Raw genomic sequence first — 27,246 nt, 5'->3', positions numbered from 1 at the left:
GACTAACAAAATAATGAATTAAAGGAAATTAATCAAACTAACTTGTGGTTAATTAAAAATTAAAAACCATAGGTTTCCTTCCCAATTGTTGGAGATGGGGGTAGGGAAGGGACTTTCCAAGGAAAAGGGGCTATCCTTTTACCATTTCAGTGCATTTCTAATGGCTATCTTTTAATTTTTTTTTTAGTTTATTATGACTTTATTAACCTAAAAACTGATCCTAAGCTTAAAATAAAAATAGTTTAAGATGCATATATTTATAACTTATAAAAATAAGCATTAATGTGGGTTTGTTTTTAGGTACAAAGTTTCTCAAAATATGGTATCTCTCTAATATGGAAATATGTTATACATGATTGCACATATACAACCTATATGAAATTGCTTATCATTTTAGGAAAAGGGGAGGGGAAGGAGAAAAATTTGGAACTCAAAATTTTGTAAAACTGAATGCTAAAAATTGTCTTTATATATAATTGGAAAAAATGCTATTAAAATGATATCTTTACTTACACCACAACTTATAATTCTTTTTAAACTGCTTATCTTTTTTTCCTCATAATAATCTCTCCTACTTCTTCCCTTCTCCTCCTCCTCTCACATCACCAAGCAAATTTTTAAAACTCCAAAAAACAAAACCCTCAGTATGTATATGCATATCCTGGTAGAACAAATTCCCATATTGGTTGTGTCCAAAAATGTGTATCTCTCTTGGTGTTTTAAGTTCACCACCAAACAAGTGGCATGTGTCATCTTCGTTCACTTGGACTCATCATTTCATTAATCCAAATTTTAAAATATTTCAAAATTATTTTCTCTATAACGTTATTGTGTAGATCGTTCTCCTCCTCTCTCCACCAGTTCATAAAGGTCTTTCCATACTCCTTTAAAACTATCTGTTTTGTCACTTCTTATGGCACTATAGTGTTCCATCACATTCATATCCCACAATTTGTTTAAATATTCGCTAATAGGAGACCCCTTAGTTTCCAGTTCTTGGCTACCAAGAAAAGAGCTGCTGTAAATATTGGTATATACTTAGGGAGGACCACCTTTTTAGTTTTCAATCTGTTCTTCCTTTCCTTTGCTCAGGATTTCTATAGGGTTTTTATCCAGTTTTCTGCCTTACTCCCAAACTTTTTCACATGTCTCTGACACAACAGACATCACATGAAAAGAAGAAATGCTAGATTATTTGGAGCAAGTTTTCAGCTTTTACTTGTGAAGAAAAGTGTTTAATGTGCAACAACTCCTTCCTCTTTGCCTCCATTGGTCCAGGAAGCTTTATAAGAGCAAAGAACAGGTCTTCCTAGATACAAAAAAATGGTCTAATCTATCTAAAGACAAGGAAATAGAGCAGATCATTATTTCCCAAACTTTCCTGGTGCCAGGGAACACTTAGTCCACCTGCTCCTAAGAGGCAATGGTACAATGGAAAGTGTATGAGACTTAGAGTTCAAATTTTGCCTCTTCCATGGATTAGATGTGTAACCACAGGCAAGTCATCTCCCTCTCTCTGAGTTTGTCTTCTTTCTAATATGGAGATAATCACACCTTTTCTCAAATGACCTCCTAAGTTTGTTGGTAGAATCAAATGAGATGTTGTATGCAAAACACTTTCCAAACTTTAAAGTTCCATACTTAGGTCAGGTACTATTCATCACCACAGGTAGAAACCTGTCAAGAAATAATGATAGAATACTAGACAAGATACTTTGCTGTGAACTTGTGGCAGAACTTGAATTAAAATCTCACAGGATGGGCTCTCAGAGATGTGTGGTAATATGCATTCTTGGAGGAAATAACCACATTGATGGAATTCACAAATTCATTGGAATATTGGAGTAAAAGCCTGTCCAGAATGAATTCTTGAGGAGAATGGTACAGATAAGGCCTAATGAAGTTAAGTATTCTTTTGGTTAAATATAATAATAAAATTATTCATTGGTGCCAGAGAAGAAAGTATAAATGTGGTCATATCTGTAAACATTAATATTCCAAGTGTACAGCTTGCAGACTACACTTTGAGAACCAGTGGACTAAATTTTCTTCAAGGATAATCTGTTAGCCATGTAGCTTTATTTTTCTCAGAGACCTCATGAATCTTTCTACGGTTTGATAATGGCTACAAATCAAAAGTTTCTTTTATTTCTTGTTCCCTCTTTAGTGAAAACCTGGTTCCCGTCAAGAGTAAAACAGAAGACACACCTAAGAGTGAGTTTCTCCCAGAATCCTGTGGTAGGAACATCTCTCTTAGCAAAAGGGGCAGTTTTCAAAGTACCCTGGGTTTGAGGGACCCAAAAATACCTTTATTTCTTATGTAAGGGGGGGTGGGATTTGGTGACAGATGTTGAATTATGTAAATGTGTTAATAAGGAGTTAAACCCTGTTTGCCCTTTATGAAGCATAACTATTTCTCTCACACTGCATCTCTGTGTCCCTGTCTGGAGATGTCTGGAAACAGTCCACCTATTCCCTGCTGGGGGCATTTCAACTATACTTCATTCTCTTAAGCTGAGGAACTCTTAAACTGTGTTGGATGGTGGGATATCTCTTACTGGGCTAGTAGTTCTACTTCAAAGCACCATGATTGGGAAGAACAGAAGAGAGGGGGTAGAAAACAAAAAAGCTGGCATCTTCTATTTTGGGCTCCAATTGTTAGACTACCAAGTTAACAACTCAACCTTTTTAAGGGCCATTGGGGCCACCAAATTTTCAGCCCAGCCAATGTTATTGCCCCTTCCCACTCAATTATAGAGAAATATTCCCACTGTGTAAAAGGATAATAGGGTATTACCACCTTTTAAGCACATTAACACCTGATCATCTATGGCTAGTCAACTGAGCTGGGGGTAGGGGTGAGGAGAGGGAGAAATCTCTCCTTATATTCATGTTAAAAGTAAGTATAATTGTGATTATATATGTATATATCTCAGGCATAATAAGCAGTGTTGTTTGCAGGAATGATCCCAGAATCCAAGATAGTTTTAGAAAGAAATTTATTAGGTCATTTGGTAGAGGAGACTGAGATAGAAAGTGTGACTCCCTCTCCTCCAGGCTCTGGATTTAGACAAGGGTATCTGTACACAGTTAAGCAATTTTTCCAAGAGAATAAATTGAAAATATGATAGATTTAGATAGATATCAGTAAATATAAACATGAGAAAATTTTGACGAAACCAAAACACAAAGGAAACCCAAAACACAAGCTTGGGTCAATTCAAAAATAAGACCTGGGTGAGAAGACCCAAACAAAGATTATTTGGGGTAGATCTAGCACCTGAGGGAATCCAAAATTCCTTGTAGTCATCTCTGGCATTCCTGGAAAGTTACTGAGATCAGGGCAACATTCTGGGTTCAAACAATCTCTAGTGACATAAAGTTAGGTCCAAACAATATTAATAAATGATAAATAATAATCCATAATTACCTCTTTTAGGCTTAAAGCCCAACATTCTTATGCTAGCAAAAGCATAATTACAGATGCAGAAAGGTGGTTTATGATTTCAAAGGTCATTGATTAAAAATAACCCCACTCAATAGCATTTTCCTCACTACCTATCTCAAGAGCTTGATAGAATTCCTTTAAGTCAGAGTAGGGGCCAGATGGGTGACAAACTTTCCCAATGTCTCATAATCAGAGGGATCAATCTGAGTAAGTCTCAGGGACTATAAGTCAGGGAGCTTAAATTTACACTAGGAAACAAGTGCACTGTGGCCATGAGTATCACAAAAAAATCATAATCCCACATTTCCTTCAATGTCATAAAAGCTGAACAAGTTTAGCTTAGTAAAGTTATAATTTCATACATCTCTTAAGGGGACAGACCTTGCTAAAAAGACTCTTGGTAAACTAAGTCAGGTTACAGATTAAACTATATTTAAAGGGTTCATAATGGAGTGATTGAGGGGAGATTAATTTACCACTATTTAACTAGGGCAAGCTCACAAATAACTAAATCACTTTATGAAGCTCAAGCTTCCTTTTGTCAAACAGTTAATATTATTATTCTATAATAAGTTTTGATAAGATGATAATAAAAACAGAAGACAGACTTTCAGTTGACAAAAGTTGCAAGAGGAATAGCCCTGATCCCTGAATAATAAATTAGAGGAATATGAGCATACCTCTCTTGTAGGCAAACATAAACCCATGAAACCAAATAGTCAAAATAATACAATAATGATTATCAATAATATAAGTTTCCTTGTTCCTGATAACCTACTCTCAGTGTCCACATAATCAGGAAATTTCATTGTGAATCCCAACCATCACATGTAATGGTCTGATTCTTGGAACATCTTCCCTTGGAAATTCTGGATAAGGCCTTGTTCACAGGGCAGCACTTAAGGGGGCTTCTCCTAGTAGGTCCACTTCTCTGGTTTCAAGTAACTTGCAGAGATTCCCTGTTTAATATTACTAAAATCTGCCAGCAACAATGACTTAATACAATTTAATACAACCTCCTAAATTTGATTTTCCAGTAACTAGTTCATGTGGTGAAAACTAGCACAAATCATAGAGAGCTAATTCTATTTATGACAAAGCAACAAGAAGAACATCAAATTAAGAACTCATCATTCACCTTAAAGTTAAAAGAATTTTAGTTTTTACATACCACTTGTTCTTTCTGTTTTTCTAACCATATATCTGATATGGACAATGCTATCTACAGGCTGAAAGAAGAATCTTTAAAAAAAAGATCTATGAGGATTCCACCTTCCTTTAACGTTCTTCCCATTTTTCTCTTCTCTGCTTGTTTAAATTTCCTCTCATGATCTTCGTTCCTTCTTTCCTTCCAGCGGACTTTGAATAAAGCCCTTCCAAACTGCATCTTTCTTTTCATACTCTGATTCCATACTTTATTAAACTCTCACTACTTTTCTTAAGTCCATCTCATCTTATTTTAACAGTCATATTCTGCTCTAACATTCCACTGAATCCCTCCTGTACAAATTTCCTTATCAATACCAATTAATTGCTAAACTTTTACTTCTCAAGTTGCATAGTCCATTTCAACTTGGCTGATTTAGCTACTAGTTTACCTAAACAATTAAATTCTCCTGAATCATTTCAAACTATGTTCAGCTCTGTTTACTCTCTAGTAGAAGAAATCACCTTCACTAAAACAGTATATTTATCACCCTCCAGGAAGAGGAGAGAGGTATGTGCTGTTTGCACTTAATCTTTAACCTGGCTACAAACTTCTTAAAATCCACTAAGATATTTTAACAGTTACAGAAACCTTTAAACCGTATTATGGGACTTGCTAGTAAAGACATTACATTTTAGTTATATATTTTAGTCTCTAAGTAGTTTGTGATGCCATAAATTTCTACAAACCAGGAGAAGAGAGTTCCTTTCTTTACCTCTACAATCTCCAATCTGGCCAGGGTTGCAAAAACAAAGAGAAAGAAGGAATCTTAGAATTTTTCTCCTTATTCCCCACTGAAAATCTAATAAAAAAGGTTAATGGAAATAAATCCCTGCTCAAGATTATAGGTAGATGGGAGAACTGTTTTAGGTATGAGTCTTCATTAGCTTCTTATGAAGCTCCCTTTCTGTGCTTTCTTATGGCAGTCTTTTTGAATGACTAGGTGTTCCCCTTTAAAGTTCTCCAAGGTAAACATGTCTTTATTTGAATAAGAAAAACTTCTGAAGTAAAAGTCCCATCAAAATCCACTTTACTGCCTGCTAAGTAGAAGTGCTCCTCACTAACACAGGGTTATCCTAAGTGAATGAGTATAGAACTAATGCTTGTATTCACCAGGATAACTGGGCAGCTACCAGTCACAGTCCAGGTATCTCAAGAGAGTTGAGGAAAAAGACAGAAAAAAGAAAGAAAAAGAGAAAGGGGGAAAGAAAGCTTTACCAAAGAACTTACAGCTTAATTTTAACCATTTTTTAGCAGCTGCTTACCAAGCCTTTGAGTGATCAAGTCAAAGAGATTACTCATTTTGCAGATCAGGGCAGCTCAGGGATCTAGGGGAACCCAAAATTTATTATAACCATCTCTAGCATTCCTGGAAAGTTACTGAGATCAGGGAGACATTTTGGGTCCAAACAATCTCTAGTCACATAAACAGTATGATAATAAGTTTCCCAAACAATATGATAAAGCATTGTCTACACTACTGTAGAACTGTAGTATAGTTTGAGATCTAGTACTGCAAGGCTCCCTTCCTATTTTTTTTTCACTTATTCTCTTGATAACCTAAACCTTTTGTTCCTCTAGATGAATTTTCTTACCATTTTTTTCTAGATCTATAAAGTAATTCTTTGGTAGTAGATCAGTATGGCACTGAATAAGTAAATTAATTTAGGTACTATTATAATTTTAATCCCATTAGCTTAGCCTACCTATAAGCAATGAATATTTCCCCAATTATTTAGATGTGTATTTATTTATGTAAAGAGGTGTTTTATTTTTGTTGTTGCTGTTGTTTTTGTAATTGTGTTCATATAGTTCTTGTGTGTTTCTTGGCAGGTAGGTTCCCAAGTATTTTGTACTGTGCACAGTTACTTTAAGTGAAATTTCTCTTTTTAACTCATCCTACTGGGTTTTGTTGGTAATATATAGGAATGTCGATAATTTGTGTGGATTTACTTTATATCCTGAGATTTTGCTGAAGTTGTTCATTTTAATGTTTTTAGTTGACTCTTTAGAGTTCTCTAAATATACTATCATATTATCTGCAGAAAGTGAGTTTTGTTTCCTCCTTGCCCATGTTTTCCCCTTTAATTTCTTTTTCTTCTCTAATTGCTATAGATAATATTTCTAGTACAATACTGAATAGTAATGGTGATAATGGATAATCTTAGCTCTTTTGCCTTCTGGAATATATTCTAAACCCTCCACTTCTTTATGTTGGTAGCTGATAATCCTGTGTGATCCTGACTGTGGCTCCGTAGTACTTGAATTCTTTCCTTCTGACTGCTTTTGCAATATTTTCTCCTCGACCTAGGATCTCTAAATTTTGGATATAATATTCCTGAGAGTTTTCATTTGAGGGTTTCTTATAGGAAATGATCGGTGGATTCTTTCAATTTCCACTTTGCCCTCTTGGTAGTTTTCCTTTATAATTTCTTGACATATGATCATGTCTAGACTTTTTTTTGTCCAATGATTCTAAAATTTTGAATGCAAAGTGTACACTTGCCAAAAAGACTATTTTATGGAGAACTTGTATGGGACAGGCGATCACATGGTGGCCAGAAGAAACGATACAAGGATACTCTCAAGGTGTCTCTCAAGAATTTTGGATTTGACTGTGCAACATGGGAGACACTGGCACAGGACCGCTCAGCATAGTGTGCCCACATCAGAAAAAGTGCTATGCTCTTTGAGCAAAGCAAAATTGAGACAGCACAAAGGAAAAGTGGGATGCGCAAATTTGAAGTATCCACCCCAAATGTTCACTCAGACTATCTGTGCCCAGTCTGTGGTAGAGCATTTTGAGCTCATTGCACTGATCAGCCACAGTTGGATACTCTGAAATTTCACTTTATTATGGTGACATCATTTTGGTCCTTTTGAAGAACGAAGGACAACAACCACCAACCATCTTTCCTCAATCTATTTTTCCTGGGGGATATTTCATATTCCATCCCATTTTCCCACCTATTTGATTTTGTTTTATTATTTCTTGCATGTCATGGAGTTATTAGCTTCCATTTGGGCAATTCTGATTTTCAAGGAGTTATTTACTTCAGTAAGATTTTGAACACTTTTTTTTTTTTAACAAAGCTGTTGCTTCTTTTCTGGCATAGCTCTCATCACTTTTCCATTTTTTTCCTTCATTGCTCTTATTTGGTTTTTAAAATTCTTTTTTTGTTATTCTTTTTTAAAAAATCTTTTCTTACTTATCCTTGGAATCCTTGTTGGGCTGTCCAAACTTCATTTTTCTTTGAGACTTTGCTTATAGACATTTTCAAATCATTGCCTTCTGTTTGTGTCTTGAGCTTCTTATCACCATAGTATCTCTTTATGGTCAGGTTCTTATTTTGTTTGCTTATTTTTCCAACCAATTACTTATTACTTATTCTTCCAATCATTACTTCTTGACTTTAGATTTTAAGATAATATTTGCTTCTGCTCACTAATTGGGGCAGGCAAGGAATGGATCTGACCTGAGCTGTCCTTTTATGTTTATCTGCTGTTTTCACAGCTCTGACTGGGGTCCTGCAACTTTTCAGTGCCTCCAAAATGGGATGATCCAGGGAGAAGTCTGTTCATTGCTTATCTGGTCTGAGTTCTATGTTTCTAACTTGTTTGCGTTTGTTTGCTTTTGAGAAAGTTCTGCAAGTTCAGAGAGACTGAACTGCTAGCTCCCTTTTGGTCTTAGTCTCCTGCCCTAGTTATGCCACTGCAGGCTTATGTGCAAGGTTAAAGGCTAGAACTGAGTCACTGTTCTTCTGGGCTCACAGACACATTGTTATGTTTCTGGAAATTTGCTCAGTACTCAGGTAGAATCCCCCCACTCCCATCCTTGCTCACTAATGACCACTCCTCTCCACCCTAGATTTGTGACCTGGAGCTAGGTAATGAGTGACAGAGCTTCAGATAATGCCTCTTCCCACATTCAGTGGGTTCTCGGGGATAATATTTTGGCCTTCTTTCTATGCCTGGGTCCCTTCTCCTACAAATGCCATGCTCCTGGCTATTCCCCACCTCAATATCCGCAGATCTCTCAGTCTTTCTAAGCTGCCCTGGACTGGAAAAATGATTCTACGACTTTTGCTTGGCTTTCCCAATTAGAATTTGGTCTGCATTATTTTCTAGGAGTCAATATAGTGGAGAGAAAGCATTTTTTCTTAGTTTACCTAGAATTCCTCTTCCACAACAACCTAGATCTAGAGTGGAGACTTATCCTCTGCAAGCTAAATATTCACATTCAACAAAAGCAGTGACCCCAAGGCAAAATGACTACCAGAAGAATTAATGTCAATAGATTAAAGTTCTCTGACTGGGAACAGTTTGTTACTAACTAGGAGGGAAAGTGGAGCCAACAAGCATTTGGCAACAGTGGAGCAGAAAAGGAGTGGGCTGCTTTCAGAAATTTGGTGTACAGCACTGCATTTGTCCATCTGACTCAGAACACTTGCAAACATCAAGACTGGTTTGATGAGAATGAGGAAATTCAGAAGCTACTAAATGAAAAATGAGAACTACACAGGGTTTACCAGCAGGATAGTTAATCCACCTCTAAGAAGGCAGCATTTAACTCCATCAAAAGTAAAGGACAAGCGATGCTTAGAGAGATGTAAAATTCTTGGCTCAGTAAGAATGCAAATGAAACTCAGTTTTATGCTGATGGTAATAATCCAAAGCACTTTTATACTGCCCTGAAAGCTATTTATGGTCCAAAGATCTATGGTGCATCTCAACTGCTCAGTACTGATGGAACTACATTGATTAGTGATAATCTTGCTTTCCCAGTTACCAAAGAAGTGAAACAAGACTGTGTGCTTGCCCCCTTGCTTTTAGCATTATGCTCTCGGCCATGTTGTCAAATGCCTTCAATGAGGATGAACATAGCATCAAGGTCAACAACCTCACTGATGGTAAATTCTTCAATTTGAAAAGTCTACAAGCCAAGACCAAAGTGGGGAGAGTGTTGGTGTATGATTTTCTGTTTGCAGATGATTGTGCACTCAGTGCAGCCTCTGAAGCTGAGATGCAACAAAGTATGGATCAATTCACTGCTGCTTATACTGCTGTCTTTAACAACAGCAATAGCAACCTTCTCAGTACTCTTGACTGGCTCTCACCTCAGATTGAAGTGCTGGAGAGCAGAGGATTAAATTCTTCCCAAAACCTTCCTTCATGGAAGGCTTAGAACTTTTCAGCTAAACTTCATTTTCTATCGGTTGCTCTGCTTGGTTTCTACTCCACAACAGTCTATATGATGTTTGCTGCTTGCCAACTCCAGGAAAAATGCCAGGATCAGAGCAGAGATTTGTTCACAATGTTTGTAGATCTGATCAAGGCTTTTGACACTGTTAGTTGTGAGGGCTTATGGAAAATTATGTCAAAATTTGGTTGCCAAGAGAAGTTCATCAGTATTGTACATCAGTTTCATGATGGCATGTTTGCCCAGGTTCTGGATATGTGTTGTGCCTTCTCAGTCACTAATGGAGTGAAGCAAGGGTGTGTGCTTGCTCTCATGCTTTTTAGCATGACTTTTTCAGCCATGTTGTCAAATGCTTTCAGTGAGGATGAACATGGCATCAAGGTCAACTACCACACTGATGGTAAGCTCTTCAGTTTGAAAAGGTTACAAGCCAAGACCAAAGTGGAGGGAGTGTTGGTGCATGATTTTCTGTCTTCAGATGATTGTGCATTCAGTGCAGCCTCTGAAGCTGAGATGCAACAAAGTATGGATCAATTCTCTGCTACCTGTGCTAATTTTGGCCTAATAATTAACACCAAGAAAACACAGGTGCTCCATCAGCCACCACCACACCACCCATATGTGGAACCAGCAGTAACAACAAATGAAGAAGTTTTGAATGCTGTGGACAAGTTCACTTACCTTGGTAGTATACTTTCCAGGAATGTACAAATTGACAATGAGGTTGACGCACACATTGCCAGAGCTAGCTCAGTATTTGGGAGGCTCAGTAGAAAAGTTTGGCAGAGAAGAGGTATTAATTAGACTGACTACCAAACTGAAGGTCTACAGAGCTGTTGTGCAGACCTCATTGTTGTATGCCTATGAAACCTGGACAGTCTACTAACGTCATGCTAGGAAACTGAATCACTTTCATTTGAACTGTCTTAGGAAGATTCTGAGGATCACCTGACAGGATAAAGTACCAGACACTGAAGTCCTTGCTTGAGCTGAATTAACAAGCATTCAAACTATGCTTCAGAGAGTGCAACTCTGATGGGCTGGTTATGTTGTTTGAATGCAAAATGTATACTTGCCAAAAAGACTATTTTATGGAGAACTCACATGGGGCAGGTGATCACATGGAGGTCAGAAGGCTACTCTCAAGGTCTCTCTCAAGAGGATTTGACTGTGCAACATGGGAGACACTGGCACAGGACCGCTCAGCATGGTGTGCCCACATCAGAAAGGGTGCTGTGCTCACAGCGCAAAGGAAATGTAGGATGCGCAAATTTGGAGTAACCACCCCAAATATTCACGTGGACTATCTGTGCCCAATCTGTGGTACAGCATTTTGAGCTCATATTGGACTGATCAGCCACAGGTGGACACATTGAAACTTCACTTTATCATAGTGATATCATTTTGGTCCTCTTGGAGAATGAAGGACAACAACCAACCAACCAACTCTACAAACATCATGCCCCCTTGTGGCTGCCTCCTCCCTTTTAGCTTTCCTTTGTATATTTTCTCCCATTAGATTGTAAGCCCCTTGAGGACAGAGCCAGTTTTTTTTTCTGATTTGTATCCCCAGTACTCAACAGTGCATGGCACATAGCAGATGCTTAATAAATGTTTATTCAGTATATTTAGCAATTTAGAGATGATTGGTAAGTCCAAAGAGACCATTTTTGGTTGAATGATGAGTTGGAAGCCAGACTATAGAGAGTTAAAAAGAGAGTAAGATGATAGGAAACAGAGGCTTTGATTATAGACAATCTTCTCAAGGAGTTTAGCCATAAAAGGGAAAAGAAACATGGGATTATAGTGACTGGGGATGAATGGGGTGACAGATGCACATAGGCAGCAGGGAAATGTCCAGTAGACCAGGAGAGATTGAAGATTAGAAGGGAGATAATGGAGGAGACAATCTCCTGTGGAAGATAAAATGGAATGAAATTGAAGGGCCACTTCTTGATGTGAGACAAAGGCAAAGGAGATGTGGATTCAAGGTGTGGAGGAAAACACATTTTGGGACATGGTCACTGTGTGCATTTATTTTGTTTAACTATGGTTTTTTGTTATAAAGGTATTTTTAAAAATGTTTTTAGTTAGGGGGAGTTGGGATTGCAATGGTCATGATATGGTTTAAGGGGTTCAAGAACTCCTAAAGGACTAAACTACTGGAGAGGGTTGTCTGGAATGAATTTACACTCAAGCATTCTTTAAATCAAGTTGGCAAAGGTTTGTAATGCCAATATGGTGGGCAGAGCTCCTTAAGGAACTTGAAACTTAACAGGAACGATGCTAAAGCTTATATAGGAAAAGTAGTGGATTATCTGGAAGATATGCTAATTAGGTGATAACACACACCCTTGATCACAGGAGTCATTTACTACTAGAAACCAGGGGAAGGGGTTTCTCAGGGGTGTATTTTTGGTCTGTTACTTCTATAGCAAGATAACTTTGAGAGTTGATGTCTATAGTTTGTCTTCTGAATTGTATATGATAAGTTTGGGAATCAATACATGATTATTCTGCAGGTATAAGATAGTCCTACTTTTACAAGGGAAACTGTACAGAAGTCAGCTTGTTCTTGTAACGGGGAAAGATAGTTTGTTTTACTGGGGCCCACTCATGAGTAATTGCTAGACATAGTGTCCTTGGGCTGAGAGGAAAACTGTCAGGGATAGTGTTTTGGGGGTAGGGAGAAATGTGATCTTGGAACTGGGGTCCAAGCACAAGCACCCAAGCACTCTATCAGTGATGCCAAAAAAAAAAAGAAAAGAAAAAAGGACATTGAAAATTTTAAATAAGTCTTCAAAGGAGTACAGAAAGTAGTTCAGAAGGAAACAGAATAGTTTTGAAAGTAATGCGTTAAATTTTTTATATACTTAAAAATTTCAACTCCAATTTCTCTCCCTAGTTCTAGTTTTGCATTCCCAGCTGTCTATTAAAAATTTTCAAACTGACTGTCCCAGAGACATCTCAAACTCAACTGGTTCAAAACTAGAGGAACATTTCATATTGAATTTATATCAGTTCGTCATCTTTCTCTCCAAACCCAACCCTCTGCTAAAATTCCCTATTTTTATCAAAAGATAGTGACATCCTTCCAGTCTCCCAGGTGCATATGTTTTATGTCACCCTTCATTCCTCACTCTCCCTCATCCTACATATCCAAGCAGTTGCCAGATCTTGCTGTTTTCTATCTCCATGACATCTCTTACAACTGACTCCTTCTCTCTACTCAAACAGCCATCACCTTAGTTCTAGCCCACATCACCTGTCTCTTGCATTATTGCAGTGACCTACTAGTTAGTATCCTTGTCCCTTTCTCTCCATCCTCATATGTCTACCAAAATGACCTTCCTTAAGATTAGATGTGACCATTGACTTCACTATATAAACTCCAATGGCTCCTTATTGCTTCTGTGATAAAGTATAAATTCCTATTTATTTTTACAAGCATTTATTATCTCTGCCTCTCATTGTCCTCTCCCTCCCAATTGAACATTGGCCAAAAGACAAAACCTTCACAACAACTATACATGGTACAGCAAAATAAATTCCCACATTGGCCATGTCCAAATGTGTATTTATCATTCTGCAGTTTGAAGCTACTAAGAGAGGTGCTGGGGTATAGACCTGGTAGTGGTACAATTGAGTTTAATAACTTTCTGGGCATATTTCCAAATTATTTTCCATAATGACTGCACCAATTCGCAGCTCCATCAACAATGCATTAATGTGCCTGTTTTCCCATATTTCCTCTAACTTTTGTCATTATCCACTTTTGTCATCTTTGCCAATCTGATGGGCATGCAGTGAAATCTCAAAGTTGTATTATATACTTTTTTAAAAAAGCAAGCAGTATGAAATAGAGACTAATGATTTAATGTATAATCTTCTTTTTTGTCTTTTGCTTTGTATATAGAGATGCAGCTAGGTTTGGTTTGGTTTTGGTGTTTTTAAATTCAGAATAACAACAAAAAAAGAGTGGTTGAAAGGAAAAGCTAAACTTCTTACCCACCTCAAGTCTGGGATGTGTCAAGCCTTGGAGCAAAGGCTCTAGGGAAGCATAAATGGAGTGACTTCTGCCAGTTCTAGGCCAAGGCTTTCTGCTCTTCCTGAAAGAACAGTACCCCAGTTAAGGATTGTAACAAACATGGAGGTGGTAGAGACAATAGCTGTTCATAGAGGAGCAAGTCCAGAGAGAACAGTGACTGACCCATCCATCAGAAATGCTATGTCCTTGGAAGACCAAGCCTAGCTAAGCAGTTGGTACAGATCATATGTACAAGTGGTGAACCTAGAACTCTTCCAAGAGAGATAGGACACAGAGGCCCTGAAATTAGGGAGAGTTACCTTGCTCACCTGCATATCTCACTAATTTAAGTTAATACTCACTCTCCCCACAGGTATGGAATATAGTTATGAGAGAATTTATTCCAGCTTTAAGTGGAGGGATGTTTGTAACTACTATTCTTACTATGGGCATTTGAATCAATGCTTTTGGCAAGAGCTAAATGAATCTACCTGTGCACTGAGCCTGATGGAAGCTCTGGAACTATAATTTTAGGAGGGTGGTGCCATTTGGAATACCCTTGAATGCCCCCTAGGGACTCACCGAGTGAGTATGAGTGCAAGGTCACAGAGAATGCTGTGAAGGAGAAGGGGCACGGTAGGAAAGCTGTCCAGAAGTGGAATGTACTTCACTGGAAGTGCTAAGCAGAGGCTTGGATAATTTACCAGGAATAGATGATGGCTTGTCAGGGATAATTGGAAAGGACATTCCTGTTCGAGTATGGGTTTGACTAGATGAGCTCTGAGTTCATTTCCAACTTGCAGATTCTGGGAAATATAAGAAAGGGGGAAATGGAAGGGAACCAGAATTTTTAAGCTCCTCCCATATGGCAAGCACTATACTAAGCACTTTACACATATTATCTCATTTGATCTTCACAACCCTGGGAGATGAGTGTTATTATTATACCTATTTTACAGCAGAGGAAACTGAGGCAGGCAGAAGGTCAGACAGCTAGTTAAGTATCCAAGAGTGGATTTGAACTCAGGTCTTCCTGACTCCAAATTCAGTGCACTCTCTTTTGTGCCACCTAGATGCCTCAAAAAAAGAAAGAAAGCAATGAGAACTGGGAAACCCTGTCATCAAGATGCTTTTATCTTACTGGCCCTGGGGCTGCTCCCAGCTTCTGTTTGGAGAATTCAGGGATCACAGGCAGGGAATTCTTCCCAATCCACGAATCCACTAGCATTGTCAAGTACTATGCTATACCTTGAGGATACAGAGACTAAAACAAAACAGTCTCTGTCTTCAAGAAGCTTATGTTCTAAGTGAGGAGACAGCATGTACAACTAAGTTTATGCAGAATATATACAAAAGGAATATAAGCTAATTTGGGGAGGAGCAGCTTGGGGCAACAGGAAAGGCTTTATACAGAGCTAAGTTTTAGAGGAACTCAGGAATTCAAAAAGGGAAAGGGGAGAAAGGTGAGTTTCCAGGCATAAGGGACAGCCACCTTGTGTGAGGGACAGCAAGTAGGCCAGTGTGGCTAGACCTGGGAGTGACATTTAAGAAGACTAGAAAGGTCAGGGGTCAGTTGTGTTTCCCTCCCGTTAAACACTGTGTAGGGTGACGGAGGATGGGGAAAGGTGTAGGAGTACAGAAAAGAAATACTGTGGCTCTTGCCTGTGAGGGAGTCCTCAGTCTAAGAGAGACATAGGTCCCTGCCTTTAGTTAGACAACTCCTGGCCTACTAGTGCAACAATGTGTCTACTTTCAGAGAATTCCAAGTTTGATGAAGATAGGACAGACCTGAAAATTAATTAACATTTAAGCATAATCTCAATAAACTGCAAAATAGAGAATCAGTAGGTTAAAGTTATGTAGTAAACAAAATGAAACACTGGCTTTGCAGTCAGAGGACTTGACTTTGAATCCACCACTACCCTTTAATGAGCAGGTCAATTCACCTTTCTCATACTCATCCTCTTCTTTAAAAATTAGGAGGTTGGACTATCTGATCTTGAAGGTATCTGCCAGTTCTGACTACTATGATCCCATTAGGAAAGTATTCCTGAGGATGAGGAGTTTCAGTGGAATTATGAAGGAAATGGATTTATAACAATGCTTCTACTCTATTATATTGTCTACATGAATTTCTGAGGACTATCTCTTCAGTCTCTAGCCTGAACTCTCCCCTCTATGATCAGAGTTTCTGTTGTACCTTTCATATCTTTCTCCAGACTAGATTCATTTCCCTCTTCTGGTCCTACTTCTTTCCCCTACCCCTGAATCCTTATTTACCTAGCTTCCTCTCTACAATTTCCCTTCCCATCATAAATTTCCACAAATACCTGATTCCTTCTTTTTCTACTGAAGCACCTACCACCTGGTGTTCTGCATTTCCTCTCACAGGTTCTGATGAGTCCTCACATATCTTCTCTCCCTCAGCCCACTCCCCCCACTACTATGCTCCTCTTCAGTGTTCTTAAAGGGGGATAGAGTGGATAATGAACATTTAAAAGTGGAGAGAATAAGACAAATAATAAGTGTTTTCCTCAGAATAAGAAAATGGCCAAGGAACCAGCTGACCCCAAGGTGGAGGAAATGATGAATTTATCTGAGGAAATAGTAGTCATGAATAACTCCACCATCTCTGAAGTCAAGAAACAGATGTGTCAGATGGATGGAAGCTGTACTACGAACCAATTGACAGGGGGAAAATTGGGTAAGAAGAAGAAATTAGGGAACTAAAACTTCTGATATCCCTTTCTGAATTCTCTATTTCTGCCTTGGTTGAGATCTTGCATGTTTGTGACAAGTCCAGGGCACATCTGGAACTGAGGCTGAGCTCAGCGAGGATGTCTGTAGCCAAATGGGAACAGATGATCAAGGATAAGGGGTTGTCCTTTTATGAAGGAAAAGGATTGAAAATCTGAACCTGAGAGAGTGTGTGTCAGCCTGTGCCTGACAATGGATCATGAAATAGCTATAGACAACCATTCTTGCCCGGCCCTTGCCCCTGACCTTTTTGGGAGCTGAAAATAAGAGAATCCTGTAGGGAATTTGGGAGAGAGGTATGTTTTTTTACTTGTCAGAGACCACTTCTTTGCCTTTACTTTACTCCCACCATTACTGTAGCTGACTTTATTCCAGAATGCAGAAGAAAGGAAGCTGAAGTCCATATCTATAATTTGAGGGAACGAAAGTACCAAGTATACCAAGAAATCTGGGACCCTCAGGATGATGACTATCTCTGTAAGTAGCCCTCCCATTCCCCTCTATCAAACATTTACCTTTTCCTAGTGCCAGAATGCCAGCCCTTCCCAGGGAGCAGCCCCCTGCCAGATTTCTCAGAGTCAGAATTTAATTAAAACATTTAATAATGATGCTATCTAGTAGCCTGTACTTCACAGTCATACTTTTTCCCTCCCCAGGGGATTTTGGCTTCCAAACTAATACCTAGTTTCAGCTGTTTTTAATCCTAGTCTCCATTGCTTGCCTTCCCCAGTCTGTGAGGAGTGTCAGACTTTCTTCCTGGAAACCTGTGCTGTTCATGGGCCCCCAAAATTTGTCCAGGATAGCGTCATGGTCAAGGGACATCCTTATTGTTCAGCCATCACCCTGCCCCCTGGACTGAGAATTGGGCTTTCAGGGATCCCTGGTGCAGGACTTGGTATTTGGAATGAAGCCTCAAATCTACCCCTGGGTCTGCACTTCGGGCCCTATGAAGGGCAAATGACAGAGGATGATGAGGCTGCCAACAGTGGATACTCATGGATGGTAAGATCAACTTCCACTCTTGCCCTCTGGCCCTCTTCTTCCTCCCCTCAACCCCAAGCTCTATTCTTGTAGGGTACTGCTTACTATATGAATGCCACTGAGCTTGATGATGCCAAGTATGGCCCACCTGGGTCTTCAAGGCTCTGTCCTAGGTACTGGTTAGAACACAGATAGGAAGGAGGAGACCAGGTCCCAGCTCTCAGGTAGCTCCTGATCTGATGTGGGGGACAGGGTTTTCACCCACTGGGGATTCTTCTCCCTCTATCCTGGTAGGACAGGGCATGACAGATACATACAAAAGACCAAGCACCATATCAGTACATTTAAGCTATCAAAGTGTAAACTGAGTCAGTCTGACCTGAAGAAACACAGAGAAAAGGAGTGGCAAGTCTGCATATAAAAATACATAGATTTAATATTATTCCCTGAATTTCAGATCACCAAGGGGAGAAACTCTTATGAGTATGTGGATGGGAAAGAGGAGTCTTGCTCTAACTGGATGAGGTAAGAACAGCCAGACATCAAAATATAAATAGGTTGGCCTGCAGGGAGGTGATTTGGTTCCCTACCAGAGTGACCTCTATCCCATCTGCTTTTCCAACTTTGATTTGCCACCTCCAGGCCTTTCCTTTCTTTACCCAATAACCTCTTTACTTACCTTGGGGCTGAAAAAAACTCCTGTCCAGTTAAAAGTACTGAGTGCATGTAGCCTGGGGCTCCTGTGAGATTCTCTTTACCTTCCTGCTCCTCCCCTCCCATGTAAAACAGTTAAAGAGCCACATCCAAGTACAGGATTAAGTAGAGGGAATAATTTGGTGGCATGAACGTATGGGACATGTGTGAACATCAGGTGACAAAGTCCAGTGGGGTGAGACGTTTATGGAGGGTACTGAATATCTGGATGAGGAATTAGGATTTGTCATGGGGGGTGGCATGAGGAGTTTGTTTTTCAAGCCAGTGTTTCCCTTCCCCATGTGCCAACCTCAGGTATGTAAACTGTGCCCGAGACGAGGAAGAGCAAAACCTGGTGGCATTCCAGTACCATAGAAAAATCTTCTACCGAACCTGCCAGATCATTAGGCCTGGTTGTGAACTCCTCGTCTGGTATGGGGATGAGTACGGTCAAGAGCTAGGCATCAAGTGGGGGAGCAAGTGGAAAAGGCCCCCTATCACTTTGACAGGTGAGCAGCCGGGGCCTTATTTTTGTATGCTTTCTGCATAGGACCGTAGGGACAAAAGTTGATAAAGCATGAGTTATTAAATTCAAGGTAATAAGCATCTTCAGATTCCATACCTATCACAGAATAAGACCTAATTAATCCAGATTCTATTGATTAGCAACAATTTGGATGACAACGTATGTGATTTTGGGACCTCGGGGTGGGGAACAGAGTCTTACTCTGTGCTTTCATCTCTGTAGAGAACTCCCAATGTATAAACTCCTTTCCTCCAGGGCACACTGGCACCTTTTTTCTAATTTATGTCTTAGTTGCCTGAGGACCCTGAAAAGTTAAGTGACTTGCTTATGATATACCCAAGTCTTCCTCACTACAAGGTCAACTCTTTCTCTATGATACCTTTTGTATGATTTTTATTGAGCCAAAATATTAAAATAACTTTTTCCTCTGAATTTTCCTTTTCATAGAGGATCAGTATCCTTTCCTCAAAAATTTAAGGATTCCTCAAATCCTCAAAAAATTAAGGATTCCTTTACCTCCACTCTAGGAATTTAATTGCATGTAAAAAGACTTTTGTATTTTTAAGATAACCCCCCTACCACCATTTTTTCATTAACTTCATTTCACTTAGATGTTACTTACTTTGTAACATACTCAGAGGTAACCAAGTTGCGTTCCTTCAGAAGTTTTTATAATTCAGTCTTTTCATCGACTCAAACTGGTTTTCTTCAAACCTGTTCTTCACAGCCTGTTATACATCGATTCTCCCTCAGACCCTCTTGGGCCCAGTCTTCTCCCCAGTCCCACTTCCCTGTGCTTGGAGCATGCTCCTTTCTGACTCAGCCTCTGAGAATCATTAGCTTCCTTCAAGATTCATCTCATTCACCACTTGCTACAGGAAGCCTTTGCCAATCCCCCAGCGGCCAGTACCTCTCACCTCCAAATTCCTCTGCATCCCTCTCGCTTATTGACTCTCCCCGGAGTAAGCTTCTTAGTAGATGTTCTGCCTTTGTCTTTTGTGTTTCCAGCACAGAGTGCCTAGCACGTAGTAGGTTCTTGAAAATACTTGATTATTAGTGCGGTTTATACAGATGTTAGAAATTATGGCCATCTGCTTATCAACAAACATGTATCCACACTTAATTCAATTGATTTTCCCACATAGATACATGTAAACTTTTGACTTAACTGCACGTTCATGGCTATCACAGACATAAGCTGTGGGCATAGAACAGCAGCCATAGCATAACATTTCTCCCACACTACACACATGTAACTGGGCCAACTCCTAACTGCTGATTTTTCTTTCAAATCGAGGCTGTGGCCACAGTTTGAATCCTGATATTTCAGTTTTAGTGTGTTCCGATTTCTGTGTGTATTTCCTCCACTGTTTAAGATTGTTGCCTCACTGTGACTTTTGCAGGCAAGACTCACATTACAGCCAATCTGGTTATAAGCCCATCAAAACTTAAGTTTGGTTGGTCTAGTTTAGGGGCTACCCAACAAGCCAAGGCTTCTGCTCTGCTGGCAGAATCTTTGAGAAGCCATGAGGAGGCAAGCATCAGAGCAGGATACTAGTAGAAGAATCACAGGAATAACTCAAATAGGATGTTACAATTTACAAAGTATAATTTTTGCTAGCTTAATTTTACAGATGGGGAAACTGAGGCTCAGGGTGGCTAGGTGATATGCCCAGGGCCAGAGAGCCGGACTCGAATGCAAGTCTTTTGACTCCAAGGACTTCAAAATATTTTTTGACATAGCACATCAGTTCAGACAGTTCCTATTGAACATCACATGTAGCCTGTTAGAATTTTGTTGCAGTTAGCTTCTTTCAATGCTGTATTCCTGGACCTCTCTGTAGAGTATCCCACTCATTGTCCAGTAGGGGTCACTGACAACACTGAAGAAATTGTACCTAATGTGCCTTTGGTTGAAAGGGTCGCAAAATGGTTGGGTCCCATGGAGCAGAAGTTTCCCTCAAAAAATAATTCATGTGCCTTGTCTTAACCTCCCAGAGGATAAATGTCAACTTTATCCAGACCAAGTCCCATTATGGTAGCCTAAGGGAACTCTGTTCTAGGAAGGCTAGGTGAGGGAGACACTGATCACCAAGGGTAAGAGTTGGCATAGCCCCAAGTGACTCCTCAGGGATTTCAGATACAATCTATATCTATCAAGACATTTGCCAGAGGCACATGAGAATGACAAGGGACACAGGGTGTGATGGGGGGAAAAGAATGGGAGGCTCTGCAAGCGGTCATTAGGCAGTGAGGAAAGGCTCCAGCTCAAAATTTTCTTACTTCTTTAGGGGAAAGCCCGGGAATCCATGTTTGCCCTTCCTGCCCTCTGGGTTTCTCCACTCATGCCTTCCTCAGTCAACATACGCTGCTCAAACATCCCCCTCAAATATGCCTGGATTCAAGGACAAGAAATAATTATGAGCCAGACCAGTTGCTTCCACCTAGTTCCAGCTGTGTAAGTGACAAAGTTGAAATATCACAAAAACAGAGGCCTAGCTCCTTGTGTGGGAAGACCAAACAAGTGAATCTAGTGGAAATGCTCAGCCTGCCTCAGAGCCCACAAGTGAGTAAGAAGAGCAGCTCCATGGATTGGGACGTCAGCAGGATCCAGGGGAAGAGCGCTAAACAGACCACACAGGGATTCCAGAAGGGAGATAAAAAAGGGTTTGGGTCATATAAGTGTGGTGAATACAAGCAAGGATTTACCTCCAAGTCAGTTCTCAACAGACACAGGCAGAAACACTCAGGAAAGAAGCCTTATGTGTGTGAGGAGTGTGGGAGAGGATTTACACAGGTATCAAACCTCACCACACACAGGCAAACACACTCGGGAGAGAAGCCTTATGTGTGTGAGGAGTGTGGGAGAGGATTTGCACGGAAATTAAACCTCACCACACACAGGCGAACACACTCGGGAGAGAAGCCTTATGTGTGTGAGGAGTGTGGGAGAGGATTTACACAGGGATCAAGCCTCATCACACACAGGCGAACACACTCGGGAGAGAAGCCTTATGTGTGTGAGGAGTGTGGGAGAGGATTTGCATGGAAATTAAACCTCACCACACACAGGCGAACACACTCGGGAGAGAAGCCTTATGTGTGTAAGGAGTGTGGGAGAGGATTTACACAGGGATCAAGCCTCATCACACACAGGCGAACACACTCGGGAGAGAAGCCTTATGTGTGTAAGGAGTGTGGGAGAGGATTTACACAGGGATCAAACCTCACCACACACAGGCGAACACACTCGGGAGAGAAGCCTTATGTGTGTAAGGAGTGTGGGAGAGGATTTGCATGGAAATCAAACCTCACCACACACAGGCGAACACACTCGGGAGAGAAGCCTTATGTGTGTAAGGAGTGTGGGAGAGGATTTACACAGGTATCAAACCTCATCGCACACAGGCGAACACACTCAGGAGAGAAGTTCTACGTGTATGGTCAAGAATTTACCTGGAAGTCAGACCTCAGCACATGCAGATGAACACATGAAAGTGGGACATCTTACACATGTCAAGGACTATGGGCAACCGTTCACTAGTCAAATCTGATCAAATATAAGCATACACTGTCAGTAAACACAGCCTATGTACTAGGTGACACACATAGGAAAGAAATGGGATCTCTTCTTCTCTAGTCACCCTAAGACAGCATTCAAAAAGCCAACCTGACCACTGCCTAATCACTCTTCTGAGTATGGGTAATAAAGTAACTGATAGGCAAAAGACTCAGCAGAGGGATTTGAAGAGTTAGGGACTAGTCTGGGGTTTAGTTTGGAGAGAGTATGCTTTTCCCCATGTTTCTATTAAGTGTTTTATTACAATAAACTTTTCAAGTCTCTATGCCTTATCACTAAGGAGGGATTGGGGCCGGGAGAGGTTTGAAGAAAGGCAAAAAGAGCTCTCAGCCTAGGATTAATACCTCACTGGCACTTGGTTCAAGTGCAGATTCAATCTCGTACATTTATTGAAGAAAACAATTCCATACGTGGAGAAAGAAGGGTTCTGGCCCCTGGGAGCTGTAAGGGTACTGGGGAGAGTAAAATGGAAGAAGCCGCTGGACTTCTGGGGTCACTTATAGAATTCATGTTCCTGCTCATCCTTCTTAATGACTGTTTTGTATGCCTTCTCAAAATCTTTGGCCAGCACAATGTAGCGATTCTCACGAACAGCTAACATTCCACCCTGGAAGAACAGGGAATCTAGAGTTAATACATGAGTCTTCCTCAAACCATCCCCACATGTCAGACATGTATATTTGAAGGGGAAGGATGAAAACACCTTCTCTTTCTCTGCACCCTCAGACCTGGAGAGGCCATGCTGACTGCCAAGAAGTACCAATGGAGAGCTCTGGGCTTACAATCAGGAAGATGAGTTCAAGTACAACCTCATACACTTACTAGCTGCACGAACCTGGACAAGTTACTGAACTTGTTTGCCTCAATTTCCTCAACTGTAAAAATACGGTTGATAACAGTAACTACCTTGCAGAGTTATTGTAAAGATTAGAGATTATCAGTAAACTACTTAGCAGAGAGCCTGCCATAGAGTTGGCACTATATAAATGCTTTGGAGAAGGAAACGGCAAACCACACCTGTATCTTTGCCAAGAAAACCCCAAATGGGGTCATGAAAAATCAGACAAGTGAAAAACAACTAAATAACAACATAAACGCTTATTCCCTTCCCACCTTGTCTTATTTTTGTGTCTAACCCTAAACAAAGCACAGTGACTAACAAATGATTTTTGAATGACTGAGATGAGGGAGAAAAATGGGAGGAACTAGGGGTAGGTGATCTTTACACATCTGTTAAGGCAGAATAAGGATTTTGAAAGGGAGAAAAACCACTCACCTCTTGACAGATAGAATTAATATCAGCTCCAGAAATCTTATCTGGGCGGGCTACATCTAAGGGAGGAAGAGTCAAGGAAATGGTTCCCTGAAGAATACAGAGGTGGGCAGTTGGTTTCTAGTTGGACTGCCCTTCATCTCCACTCTCTCTATCTGGAATCTAGAACATAGTGGTAAAGATTAGGTGACTTTTTATCACTGGGGATGGCAGGTGGTGGTGGTGGGGATAGGATGGTACACAGGTAAACGGAAAAACTTCCTCCCTATATCTGTCCTTAGAACAGGATACAGTCTTCCAGATCAACTTCCTCTGAGAGGTTCATCTTGCTGGTGATAGTAGAAAAAATTAATCTTTTCTGTCGACGGTCAGGCAGTGGAAACTCAATCTTCCGGTCAAGCCGGCCTGGTCGGAGTAAGGCAGGATCCAGGGTGTCTGCCCGGTTTGTGGCCATGATCACCTGGTATTGGAGAAGACATCTTGCCCCCTTATCCTCCTGACCCCCTCCCTTCCCAAAATTTCACACGGCCTCCCAACCACTTTTTTAGCCCTGCTCCAGTACCCCTCCTGTTTCCCATCCAATCCTCCAACCTTGACATTGACATTCTGGTCAAATCCATCCATCTGATTCAAAAGCTCAAGCAGGATCCTCTGAACCTCCCGATCAGCTGGAAAGAAGGTCCCACAGTCAGTCCAACAGCTCTCATTCCTGGATTGGAGTTTGGATCCTGGCTCCCAGTACAAGTTCAGAACCCAATTTCCCTCCTGAAACAGCAGATTTACTCACCTCCCGTTTGGGCATCGAATCGCTTGGTGGCAATGGCATCAATCTCATCAATGAAAATGATGGCAGGTGCATTCTCTTTGGCCAAGCGGAAAACATCCCGAACCATTCGAGGTCCCTCACCTAGGTACTTCTGCACAAATTCTGAACCCACAACTCTGATAAATGCAGCTGAGGGTAAGAAGAAATGAAATCACACCTTTTCCTCTAAGAAGCCTGGAATTCCCATCCTCCCTGTGTTCCCCTACCCTAGAAGAGGGGGCAACAAGTCTAGTTGTAGCTTCTGAATAGGGTGAAGGGGAATAAAGAAGAATCTTCTGTGTTCTAAGCATTGTTCTAAATGTTTTAACAAACATTGTATTTTGTAATTGCCATGGGTCACACAGATATTTACTGATATTTAGGGCTAGATTTGAACTCAGGTCTTTCAGACTCCAAGTCTGGCACTCTATGCTCTGTGCCACCCAGGTGCCCTATAAAAACAGGAGTAGGAAACAAAAACCTATTGGCCATAGAATTTATAGAGCTATCATGCAAGAACACACTATTTCTCAAGTTTCTAAGTGCTTCAGGTACAAAAATGTTGAATCAGAGTCTGGTTAAAAGAAGGAAAAAGAATAGTGGGTAGAAAGGAATCGGAAACTTTAAAACTCCTTTAAGGCAAGAACTGATTTTTCCCCTCATCTGTATCACCCAGCTCCCCATCCCCAATACCTGATACAAAGGTACCTGATAACTGCTTGGTGTCAAAATGAGGCCATTAAATCAAAGGAATGAAAGCAGATAAAAGAATTCCATATTTGTGGGTGAGGATTTCTCACCTGTTGTGTGATGGGCTACAGCCTTTGCCAACATGGTCTTTCCACAGCCTGGGGGTCCATACATGAGGACCCCTCGTGGTGGGTCAATTCCAATCTGAAACCCCAGGGAAGAGCAAGGTAAGGTACTGAAGACAAGGCTTCAAACGTTCTACCTTCCCCCTGTTTCTATTCATTCTCCTCACCTGCTTATAGAGTTCAAAGTGGGTCAGCGGGAGTTCCACAGCCTCCCTCACCTCCTGCTTCTGAATATCCATGCCTCCAATATCGGCATACATGACATCAGGCTTCTGGTCTGAAGAAACACAAGACCTTAAGACTTGGCTCTGTGTAGCTGGGGCTCTGTTCTCTCAGGGCCTTTCACAGTCCAAGGCAATGAGAGCTGACTCCCCTGGAGAACTTGGGTTCCCATCCTAGGGTTGAACTGGGTAACCTGGGCCAGTTACGAAAAATGCTGGAGTTACAGTTTCTTCCTGTTAGAGAAGGGAGGATGGACTACATGGTCTCTCCTCTAGTTCAAAGAGCTCCACAGTCCCCTGGCCTAAGGTGGCAGGCTGAGCCAGAGATCAGCAGGGGTCAGGGGAAGGCTGCTCTTCTCACCTGAGGTCAGCATCATGATGCTGCTATCAGCTTCTGGGGGCAGAACGTCCACCAGAGCATTGCTGTGTTTATGGAGGGCCACGGAAGCATTGGGTTTCAACAGCTCCCGGTCAATGGTGCTGAGAATCCGGACATAGTAATTAGAACCTAGAAAAATAGGGAGGCAGGAGGGGAAAATGAGGTGGAGAAGCTCAGCCGCTGGGCACCAGGAAGGGGAGAAGTCTCCCATGGGCACAGCAAAGGCTCCCCGGGGCGCACTGGGGGGGGGGGGGGGGTTGAAGAGGGGCAGAGGGGTCACTCAGCTGGAGGGTGCCTGGGCCCCAGGTTACCGGTGGTGGAGCCCACAATGGCTGTGTTCTGGTCCACGGCCTCCAGAAACTGCCCGATGACCAGGGGGATGCTCTGGATACGCTTCACCTCCTCCTGGGCGTGCAGAAACTCCTTCTTCAGATTCTTCTGCTCGTCTTTGATGTACTCCTCCTGCACCTCCAAGAACTCCAGCTCCTGCTGCAGCTTCTGTAGGGACCACCGAGGCAGCGGCTCTCAGCGCCCACCTGGTGCGCGCGGCCCGGGGCCGGCGCTGGATACGCGCGGGGTGGCGGGCACCGACGGCTCCCCTCCCCCGGAGGGGACCGGGATCTCCGTGCTTACCTTGTAGCGGCTGTACAGGTCCTCCAGGTCCTCGGGCTCGGGCCCCAGGAAGGACAGGCCGGTCTGGGGCCGGGAGATGGACAGGGCCGGCAGCTCATCCTGAGGGCCGGGGAAGAGGAGCGAGAGCGGTCACCTGGGGCCCCGGTGCAGGCTCCTCCGCGCTCCGACGCCCCCAGCCCGGACGCCACCGCCCGCTCCCGTCCCCTACCCCGTCCTCCCCCGCTAGGGCCGCCGAATCCCCTCCCGGACCTGAGTCTTCTCCACTAGAATGCCGATCTCCTCCATGGCAGGCGGGCCGAGCCTGGGCCTCCGCCGGAACTGCCTCAGTCATTGCTTCCGCCGGTTCCCCATCACCGGAAGTCCAGCTCCTCCCCAAAGGCCTGTGGGAAGTGTAGTCCACCCATCGCCTCTCCTCCGACGGGCTGCCCCCTGGCAGCCGGGAAGGCGTTCCTCGGAGGTGTCCGCCCGCTCCATCCTTCCGCTCGGGGCTTCGGCCTCTAGTCCCCTCTCGCCCCACCCGCAGTTCTGGAGACACCGGGAGGTGAAAAGGAGCTGTGGAAAAGCTCCAGCTTCCCCACGCAAGGGGGCGGCGGCGGAGGGGGAAGCTGTAGGAAGGCGCATGCGCGCAACGGCCCGCGTCTTCGGCCTAGAGGCGGGGGCGACAACGTTGGGGTGGGGTCCTGAAGACCTGGGTTCGTATC

The 27,246-nt window shown here is 41.9% G+C and overlaps 2 protein-coding genes across 12 annotated transcripts in view; one reads left to right on the top strand and one right to left on the bottom strand.

Moving 5' to 3' along the window:
• PRDM9 (PR/SET domain 9) overlaps positions 1 to 24,804 on the top strand; it is a 94,208-nt gene extending 69,404 nt beyond the window's left edge. For 10 of the 11 annotated variants that reach the window (XM_072616261.1, XM_072616262.1, XM_072616265.1 and 7 more), the window contains 7 exons: positions 2,168 to 2,214; positions 16,421 to 16,586; positions 17,000 to 17,116; positions 17,370 to 17,641; positions 18,078 to 18,145; positions 18,629 to 18,822; positions 21,131 to 24,804. In XM_072616261.1, coding sequence (XP_072472362.1) covers positions 2,168 to 2,214; positions 16,421 to 16,586; positions 17,000 to 17,116; positions 17,370 to 17,641; positions 18,078 to 18,145; positions 18,629 to 18,822; positions 21,131 to 22,326 — 2,060 coding nt within the window. In that variant the 3' untranslated portion in view covers positions 22,327 to 24,804. The remainder of the gene's footprint in view (positions 1 to 2,167; positions 2,215 to 16,420; positions 16,587 to 16,999; positions 17,117 to 17,369; positions 17,642 to 18,077; positions 18,146 to 18,628; positions 18,823 to 21,130) is intronic. The other variant, XM_072616255.1, reaches the window with a different exon arrangement.
• On the bottom strand, positions 22,779 to 26,941 carry PSMC4 (proteasome 26S subunit, ATPase 4). Its single transcript, XM_072616320.1, has 11 exons — positions 26,795 to 26,941; positions 26,546 to 26,644; positions 26,224 to 26,410; positions 25,895 to 26,041; positions 25,480 to 25,589; positions 25,298 to 25,391; positions 24,480 to 24,647; positions 24,284 to 24,360; positions 23,984 to 24,152; positions 23,696 to 23,751; positions 22,779 to 23,026 (listed from the first exon to the last, which is right to left on the bottom strand). Exons 1-11 carry the CDS (start codon positions 26,828 to 26,830, stop codon positions 22,913 to 22,915), a joined length of 1,257 nt encoding a protein of 418 aa, XP_072472421.1. The 5' UTR covers positions 26,831 to 26,941; the 3' UTR covers positions 22,779 to 22,912.
• Positions 26,942 to 27,246: the final 305 nt, after the last annotated feature.

This window comes from Notamacropus eugenii, chromosome 5, assembly GCF_028372415.1.
Source record: "Notamacropus eugenii isolate mMacEug1 chromosome 5, mMacEug1.pri_v2, whole genome shotgun sequence".
NCBI lineage: Eukaryota > Metazoa > Chordata > Mammalia > Diprotodontia > Macropodidae > Notamacropus > Notamacropus eugenii.
The sequence above is the reverse complement of the archived record's forward strand: the minus strand, read 5'-3'. Positions and strand labels throughout refer to the sequence as shown.

What these genes read in the sequence shown, in the direction of transcription:
- PSMC4 (XM_072616320.1), bottom strand. Translation starts at nt 26,830, where the DNA reads ATGGAGGAGATCGGCATTCTAGTGGAGAAGACTCAG. An exon ending in TTCTAGTGGAGAAGACTCAG is followed by an intron (nt 26,645 to 26,794) that starts GTCCGGGAGGGG and finishes CCCGGCCCTCAG; the next exon opens with GATGAGCTGCCGGCCCTGTC. An exon ending in ACCAGAATGTCAATGTCAAG is followed by an intron (nt 24,153 to 24,283) that starts GTTGGAGGATTG and finishes CTCCAATACCAG; the next exon opens with GTGATCATGGCCACAAACCG.